Source organism: Aphelocoma coerulescens, chromosome 26, assembly GCF_041296385.1.
Source record: "Aphelocoma coerulescens isolate FSJ_1873_10779 chromosome 26, UR_Acoe_1.0, whole genome shotgun sequence".
Classification (NCBI taxonomy): domain Eukaryota; kingdom Metazoa; phylum Chordata; class Aves; order Passeriformes; family Corvidae; genus Aphelocoma; species Aphelocoma coerulescens.
Genome location: NC_091039.1, coordinates 5,485,330 through 5,494,549, shown reverse-complemented (window position 1 = coordinate 5,494,549; position 9,220 = coordinate 5,485,330). Strand labels below are relative to the sequence as shown.

General features: G+C 60.6%; 1 protein-coding gene across 1 annotated transcript; it reads left to right on the top strand.

Annotated features, from left to right (window-relative positions):
- The first annotated feature begins 3,150 nt into the window (after positions 1–3,150).
- Positions 3,151–7,151, top strand: FMOD (fibromodulin). Its single transcript, XM_068995860.1, has 2 exons — positions 3,151–4,147; positions 6,095–7,151. Exons 1-2 carry the CDS (start codon positions 3,151–3,153, stop codon positions 6,244–6,246), a joined length of 1,149 nt encoding a protein of 382 aa, XP_068851961.1. The 3' UTR covers positions 6,247–7,151.
- The last annotated feature ends 2,069 nt before the right edge of the window (positions 7,152–9,220 follow it).

Here is a 9,220-nt window from a genome sequence, read left to right as displayed (position 1 = left end):
GGCGGGCACCCGGCGCTGCGGCTCGGGAGCCACCCTCCCATGCTGCCGGTGCCGCGGCACAGCCCCGAGCAGCCTTTGCACAGGAGGAGCTCACCTCGGTAAGTCCAGCTCGGCGGGGTTGTTTTTAGGGAGTTTTTATTCTTATTTGGTTGGTGGGGGTTTTTTTTAAAAAAAGCTGATTTCCATCCCCGCGCCCCGGCAAGCGCCTGGCAGCGCCAGGGGTGGCACAGCTTGGAGAGATGGAGCTGCCGCGCTGCCAGGGAAGCACTTCCCTCCTGCCCACTTCTCCTGATGCCCAGTTCTGCTGCTGCTCGTCTCTCCTGCCCACTTCTCCCGATGCCCATCTCCCTTCCCACCTGCTTTTCCTGCTGCCCCTCTCCCTTCCCACCCACTTCTCCCGATGCCCATCTCCCTTCCCACCCGCTTTTCCTGCTGCCCCTCTCCCTTCCCACCCACTTCTCCCGATGCCCATCTCCCTTCCCACCCGCTTTTCCTGCTGCCCCTCTCCCTTCCCACCCACTTCTCCCGATGCCCATCTCCTTTCCCACCCATCTCCCCATCCCACCCTCCCCTCCTCCCCACTTCTCTTCCTGCCCATCTCCCCTCCCGCCCCTCTGCCATCTCCATGCCCGCTTATCTGGGATCTGGACACCTTCCCCGATGTCCATTCAGGCTGGGCAGTGCCCCCCATCCCATCCCATCCCATCCCATCCCATCCCATCCCATCCCATCCCATCCCATCCCATCCCATCCCATCCCATCCCATCCCATCCCATCCCATCCCATCCCCTGGGAAATGGGAACAGCAGCACCGGGATGACCCCATGGATGGCCACAGTCTGGGAAGTCCCTCGCCCCAAATCCTTGGAATGAGGAGCTGCCCCCGTTGTCCCAGCAGCCCCTGGCACAGCGCAGGGACACCAGGAGGGGTCAGGGACCCCACCCCAAAGCCGGGGCTGAACCCCACAAACAACGAGAGCACAGCGGGGTCTGCTGGGAACAGGTTTTGGGGTCACCAGCAGGTTGAAGGGGGACACTGAGAAAGGTGGGGGGACCCCAGGGGTGGAGTTTTTCCCTCCAGGGATTGAGTTTTCCCTCCAGGGATGGACTTTTTCCCCCAGGGATGGACTTTTTCCCCCAGGGATTGAGCTTTTTCCCCCAGGGATGGGGTTTTTCCCCCCAAGGATGGAGTTTCCCCCCAGGGATGGACTTTTCCCCCCAGGGATGGACGTTTTCCCCCCTAAGGATGGGGTTTTTCCCCCCAGGGATGGAGTTTTTCCCCCCAGGGATGGAGTTTTTTCCCCCAGGGATGGAGTTTTTGCCCCAGGGATAGACTTTTTGCCCCCAGGGATGGGTTTTTTTCCCCCAGGGATGGACTTTTTCCCCCCTGGGATGGACTTTTTCTCCCCCAAGGATGGGGTTTTTCCTCCAGGGATGGAGTTTTGCCCCCAAGGATGGGGTTTTTCACCCAGGGATGGGGTTTTTCCCCCCAGGGATGGGGTTTTTCCTCCAGGGATGGAGTTTTGCCCCCAAGGATGGGGTTTTGCCCCAGAGGGGCCCCCGGGCAAAGGCTGCCAAGAGGGTGGAGAAGCCGGCAGCTCTGGTATGAGAGCAGGCACAGAGCCCTGGAGCAGCGGGAGGAGGAGGAGGAGGAGAAACTCCTCTGCCCCTGCCAAGCTCCCCGTGGCACTCAGCATCCTGCAGAACCCCATCCCGAGCACACGGAGCGGGAAAAGCAGGGAAAAAAGGGAGAAATCCAGGCAGCCAGGCCTGGCTGCCACCACCCCAATCCCTCTTTTTCCCCGTGCCAGGCTGTCCCGGTGGCAGGGCAGGGCAGGGCAGGGCACTCTGTGTGTGCCAGGCCGGGTGTCCCCTCCCTGCTGCGGGCTGGGGACACGGCCAGCGGTCAGCAGGTGACCTCAGGGCCACCCCTGGGGCAGCAAAAGGTGGACACTGGTCCTCACTGGTCCTCACTGGTCCTTACTGGTCCCTGCCAGAGCAGAGCTGGCAGTGACACCCTCCCAGCCACGTAGGATCCTCTCCCGCTCCCAGCAGCGGAATTCCTGGAGGGATTTCAAGCTGCCTGGCTGCAGGAACACCCCGTGCGCTCATTTATCCCGGGATGAGGAGTCGGGATGACTCCAGAGCTGGAATCCTCCCGCTGCGGCCCCACCTGGGCACGGCAGGAGGCGGCCGCGGGGATCAGGGTTTGCCTCATTCCCTGCTCTCCTCTGGATCCGTCACCAGGAGATGTCCCCTCTCCCCGGCCACACCGAGGGGCCGCAGGGTGCTGCCCCTTCTCGTGTCTGGGGAAATCGAGGCTAGGAAGAGGTTTCAGCTCCAAAATGAGGCAGGATTTGTTTACCGGGATCTGCATCCTGCTTTTCCGTGGGGGAAGGGAGAGCTGGATGAAACCCACAGCGATTCCTGTCACCAGCCAGCGGAGCATAAATAGCTCCTTCAAAAGACGCCTCGAGCTCTTTCAAACGATGCCTCGAGCTCCCAGAATCACCCTGAGCTGGCAGCTTCCCCTCTCAGCCACAGGACTGAAATCCCTTCTCCAAGGGACTCCAAGTTCCTTCTCCTCCTTCCCATGCAGAGCCAACCCCGGGGCGCCTCGGAGCAGGGCTGGTGCGACCTCGCACAAACCCCTGGGTGCCAAATCCCCATCCTCCAGCCAGAAATCGCACCAGGAATACCCCAAAAATCAGGATTTCACAAGCAAATCTGCACCCAGGTGGAGGTTTCTCCCAAATTTCCACTGGGGACAGAGGTTCCTCCCAGATCTCCAGCGGTTTCTCCCAAATCTCCACCAGGAGTGGAATTTCCTCCAAAATCTCCATCAGGGGATGAAGATTTCTCTCAAATCTCTGCTGGTTTTTCCCAAATCTCCATTGGGGATGGAGGTTTTTCCCACATCTCCACTGGTTTCTCCCAAACTTCCACTGCCAGGGAGTTTTCTCCCAAATCTCCAACGGGCTGAAGGTTTCCCCGAGGTGAAAAGGGGGGAGATCAGGTAACTGCTCACAGGGGAAGTGTCCACAACCGGGGATTTTTGGGTAGGATTCCCTCATCTCCCAATCCTCCAGCTCTGCCGCTCCCCAGCTCATCCTCCCACGGCTTTGTCCCCTCGCAGGTCCCTCCAGCACCATGCCTCGGGCCACCACCCTCATCCTCATCCTGGCCGGGCTCTGCGGGTCCTCCCTGGGCCAGTACAATGAGGAGGAGGACCTGGCGTGGCTCCAGTACTACCTGCGGCAGTCCCGCGTCTCCTCCTACAACTACGTGCCCTACTACGAGGAGGAGAGCCCCGCGTACGCTTACTCCTACCCCTCTGCCACCGACACGGAGCCCGAGCCGGAGCCGGAGCCGCAGCAAGCCACGCCCTGGCGGTGTCCCCAAGAGTGTGACTGTCCCCCCAACTTCTCGTCGGCCATGTATTGTGACACCCGCAACCTGCGGTACCTGCCCTTCGTGCCGTCGCGGATGAAATACGTCTACTTCCAGAACAACCTCATCACCTCCATCCAGGAGGGAGCCTTCGACAACGCCACGGAGCTGGAGTGGCTGGCGCTGCACAACAACCAGATCGGCAGCGAAAAGATGGGGAAAAGGGTTTTTGGGAAGCTGCAGCGCCTGGAGAGGCTCTACATGAACAACAACAACCTGACGCGGCTGCCCAGCCCGCTGCCGCGCTCGCTGCGCGAGCTCCACCTCTCCTACAACCACATCTCCAAGGTGCCTTCTAACGCTCTGGAGGGGCTGGAGAACCTCACGGCGCTGTACCTCAGCCACAACTTCATCTTCGAGATGGGCGCTTCCCTCAAAGGGCTCAAGTCGCTGATCCTCGCTGACCTGAGCTACAACAACCTCAGGAAGGTCCCGGACGGGCTCCCGGTGTCCCTGGAGCAGCTGTACCTGGAGTACAACTACATCAACGCCATCCCCGACGATTATTTCCAGGTGTCCCCCCGGCTGCTCTACGTGAGGATGTCCCACAACAGCCTGACCAACCAAGGGCTCTCCAGCAACACCTTCAACAGCAGCAGCATCCTGGAGCTGGACCTGTCCTACAACCGGCTCCAGAAGATCCCGCGGGTCAACACCAACCTGGAGAACCTCTACCTGCAGGGCAACCAGATCAACGGTGAGCAGGGCTGGGAGAATGGGGGTGAAAAACCCCCAGGAAGCTGCCTGGGGTGGTGGTTTGAGCAGGAATTTGGGATTGGTGAGGATTCCAAGCGGTCCTGGGCAAGGCAGGGGTGGGAGATGTTGTGTCCCAGTCCTGTGGGATGGCTGCACTGGTTTTTGGGGTGTTTCTCAAGAGCCTGAGCATCTCCTGGGGTTGGAGATGGCAGAAAGCGGGGGATGAACCAGCTGGGGAGGGGTCTGTGGGGTCAGGAGGGGTCATGGCACTGGGCAGAGCTGGGGGGTCCCCACAGCCAGGCTGGGGACACAGAACGGCCTGGGCAGTGACAGCACAGGGCACAGGGACATTCCCCAGTGCCAGCACAGGGCACAGGGACATTCCCCAGTGCCCAGGGGCCAGCACAGGGCACAGGGACATTCCCCAGTGCCAGCACAGGGCACAGGGACATTCCCCAGTGCCAGCACAGCCCCCTCAATCCCCCCACGACCCCAGTCTGTGGCTCCAGGGGTCACAGCGGTGGGCAGAGCCACTCTGGGGACACAGAACACCCTGGGCAGTGCCAGCACAGGGCACAGGGACATTCCCGAGTGCTCGGGGCCAGCACAGCTCCTCTGTCCTCTCCACAGCCCCATCCACATCCCCAAAACCCCCCCAAGCGTCCCCCTGCAGCTGAGGGGGTCCGTCCTTCCCGCAGGAGCTCTCAGCGCTGCGATCCCGATCTCCTGCCAGGCCTGCCGCTCCCTCCCCTCGGTACACAAATAAATAAAGGGAACAGATTGTTCTGGGGCTGCTATTTATAAAAACGGGCTGGAAAAATAAACCCCCGAGCAAAACCTCCCGGAAAAACCCGGCCTTGCTCCTCTCACCTGCCAGGCCCTGAGGGCAGGAGTTGGAATCGGGAGGTTGGGGATGGGGATGGGGATGGGGATTGGGGATGGGGATGGGGAGATGTCAGTGTAGCCATCAGCTGTTGCAGGGAAAACACAGAACCCCGCAGCGCGGAGCTGCCAGCAGCACAGACACGGGAACAGATTCCCAAATGTTTGCTTTCCAAAGCCGGAGCTGCCGCCGTCTGCCCACAAACGCCGGCTCCTCCTCCTCCTCCTCCCGCTGCGGGTCCCGCTGACCCCCACAGCACCCCCAGATCAGGGATGCGGCTCCAGGAGCGCGATTCCAACCCCTCTGGAGCATCCAGACCGCGGTCGTGCCCCTCCGCCCCACCGAGGGTCCCCTCTGGAGGTGCAGCCCCCTCCCAAATCCCAGCGTGGCTCCCCCAGCATCCCGCTGCCTTTTCCAGCAGCATCCCGGCCTGGAGCTCTGCTGCCCTCTAGGCCCAGATCCTGCAAGGAAAAGAAAAAATTAAATATATTTTGGAGTTTGTTCCATCTCCCGCTTCCAAAGCCAGCATGGGCTGCGCTGGAATTTCCCTGCTTGGCGCCGGCAGCAGAGGGGCAGAGAGGGGACGGCTGGGATGGGGACAGGGACATCCCTGCTCCCGGACACGCTGCCCGGGGGTCCCACGGTGGCCAGGGGGGTCAGGGGATGGAGGCTGCAGCACAGGGAGCCTCCAAAAGAGGCTGGGAAGGCAAATCCTGATGGAAAGCGACGTTTTCCATCCGACTCCACCCTCCGAGCGCTCCATCCAGGGGAGCCAAGGGCGCTGCTTCCAAAGCCTTGGATAGGCACAAACCCTCTTGCTCCTTCTGGCTGTGGCCAGGAGCACCAGGAGCCCTTGGAGTTTGAGGCGCTGAGTCCAAATCCATGGGAAAAATCAGTGAATTTGGGCTGCTCCCATTTATTTTTTTTTTTTCCCTGCCTGCCTCCACCCAAAGCAGCTCTCGGAGGTCGATCCCGCAGACAGAGCATTTCCCCATGCTGATCCCCTAAAATCAGCCCTGTGGGGAAGGTTGTAGGGAGTTCAGCTCCATCTCCTCTCCTTCCCAGAGTTCTCCATCAGCAGCTTCTGCTCCGTGGTGGATGTCATGAACTACTCCCGGCTCCAGGTGCTGCGGCTCGACGGGAACGAGATCAAGCGCAACGCGGTGCCCCCGGACGCGCCGCTGTGCCTGCGCCGGGCCACCGTCATCGAGATCTGACCCGGCCCCGCCGCCCTCAGGACTTGTGTCCCTCATTCCCAGGGAATCCCTCATTCCCAGGGAATGCCTCATTTCCCATCCGACTCGGCTTCGCAGCAGTGCAATCACAGGGTGCTCCAATCTGCGCCCGATTTTCCCTAAATTCTCCCTGTTCCCGTGCAGGGTGGGGCAGATCCCGGCTCTGATCCCTCTCTGACCCTGCCACAGCCACCCCACAAAGCCCCGTGCCCACTGTCACCTCCTCCCCCTGATCGGGGTGGGACACAGCAGGGATGGGGCTCGTCCCACCTTGGGAATCCAGCCCTGAGCATCTGATCCCAATCCCGACCCCAAAACCGGATCTGAACCCCCTGGGCCAGCAATCCCTGGAAGGAGCATCCAAGGGGTTGGGAGCTGCAGGAGTGAAGGGTTAAAGATCTCCAGGCTGGAGGATCCCTCAGAGTGGGATGAGGAGGAGCAAATCCACCCCTTCTCTTCCTTTCCCCCCCTTTTCCATCAGCCTCCTGCTCCGGAATTAATGGAGAGAAACCCTAAAGGACAGAAACCTTCCCTGGGGTCAGAGGGAAACCCCCTGAGGAACAGCCTGGCCATGGAAGGGGTCCCAAATCTTCCTCCCAAACCCCTGGATCAGGGCAGGATGGGGAAATTCCTGGTGCTGTCACCCCCGGCTGCCTGGACACCCCTCCCTGAGCTCCCTCCCTGCCCAGGCCGCCGGGATATCCCAATTAAAACCCCCCAAATAATCACAGATCCACGTTGGAATTCCCTAAAAACCCCGAATTCCCCAACTCGGACCCTCGGCTGGCTGAGTCTGAGGACCGAAGGGGCAGCTGAGCTTTGGGGGTGACCTGCCCAGGTGGCCCCTCCGCGTTGTTCCTGCATGCAAAGAGCATTAAAAATAAAAAAAACCCAAAAATCCTTTAATTTCACCAGCATGAACTGTAAACCCCAAACCCATCAATAAAACCCTTCCCGCACCTGCACTCAGCGCGTCCCGGGAGCTTTGCAGCCTCTCCTCTGCTCCAGAGGGTTTTCCAGGCATAAATCCAGGCTGGAATTGCCGTCTAGCGGCTGTCCCGGGCATGGCACGGAGCATTCCCGAGGAGCATCCGCATCCCGGTGAAATTCCGGGGAAAATACCCCGGGAAAGGGTCAGCGGGGACAGGGACGCAGGGAGGGAGCGAGGCACCCCCGAGGGGGGTTTTTCCAGGTGTTTTCCTGGTCCCCCAGGATTCGTGCCTGAGGATTTTTAACAGCTGAGCTAGGGGATGTTTAAAAAATAGGGGGGAAAAATTAGGAATTTCACATGGACGGGAGCAAAAAGTGCCATTTCCCAGGCTGGGAGCAGCCAGGGAGGCAGAGCCCGCAGGATTCTGTGGGATGCCGGAGTTGGGGTTCCAAAAACCGCAAATCCCTGGATGGGAGCAGCCAGGGAGGCAGAGCCTGCAGGACTCTGTGGGATGCAGGAGCTGGGCTTCCAAAAACCCCAAATCCCTGGATGGGAGCAGCCAGGGAGGCAGAGCCCGCAGGACTCTGTGGGATGCAGGAGTTGGGCTTCCAAAAACCCCAAATCCCTGGATGGGAGCAGCCAGGGAGGCAGAGCCCGCAGGATTCTGTGGGATGCCGGAGTTGGGATTCCAAAAACCCCAATTCCTGGCTGGGAGCAGCCCCAAAACTTCCCCCAAGACTCCTGGAGAAGCCAAGGCAGGAGAGGCAGGAAGATCCTGCTCCAAATCCTTTGGGACACCCCATCCCAGGGTGCCACAAGGACATTCACATCCTCATCCCAACCTCCCAAACCCCATCCCAAAGAGAGATCCCAACCCTCCTGGAGGCACCAGGAGCCCTCATTTGGGATCCCACCACACCCCAGGACCCCGGGAATGTCACAGAGGCTCCTGGGTGTCCCTGCCCCAAGGGAGCAGCGCCGAGGTTTGGGATCTGCTCCCAGGGGTGCCCAGTACGGTCAGGAGAATGATGGGGGGGGGGGGGGGGGGGGAAATGTGGAAAGAAGTAGAGGTGGAATTTGGGGTTTTCGGGGGAAAATCTGGGGATTCCATCTCCCCTCATTCCCGACTCAGGTTTGTGCCCCAGAAATCCAGCAACTCCTTCCCAAATCCCGGCCTGCAGGACCCAAAGGGGTTGGGGAAGTTTTAGGGAGCCCCGATCATTTCAGGGGGATCTGGGAAGGGAACAAACAAAACCCAGGAGCTCCAAAGCTCCTCCAGCAGCCGCTGGATCCAGGCAGGGCTGGGAATTCCTGATTCCCACCAGCTGGGGGGAAGGGGAGGGGGCAGAGGATCAGGACACCCCCCTGCCCTGCTTCCCCCCCCCACCCCCGCCCCAAAATCCAGGGACAGCCCCCATTGGTCCCACAGGCGCCCAATCTGTGCCTTGTTGTGGTGGGAACAGCAGGGAACGGGGGCTTGGATCCCCCTCCTCATCCCTTTCCTCCTCCTCCTGTTGCCGGGAGGAGCTGCGGGGTCCGGGGGGCCCCTGGATCCCACCGGGAAGGAGGAGGAGGAGGGGGGAGTTCAGGGCTTTGTCCAGACCCACGGAGCAGGAAAAAAACCCCAAACCAACCCAAACAACCCCCCTGGAGGGGGTTTTGGGGCGCTGCTGCGGGGACCGGCAGCTGCAGCCCCCCCGAAATCCCATCTGGGCTGTGGGGTTCTGCCAAGGACCCTCCTGGGGTGGGGGATGTCAAAACCCAGCAGCTCCCGCTGGCTGCCCCATGGGGACCAGCAGGATTTCTCCAGAACCCCCCCCCGATTTTTCCCTAAAACCCCCCAGATTTTTCCCTAAAAACCACAAATTCCACCTCTACTCCTTTCCACCTTCCCCCCCCCCTCAATTCTCCTCCTCCCCTCGCTTTTTTTTCCCCCTCCCCTTTGCAGCCTCCCTCCCTCCCTCAGCTCCGACACTTCCCAGACTGTTTGTAAACATTCCCTGGAGGATGTTTCCTCAGGAAGCG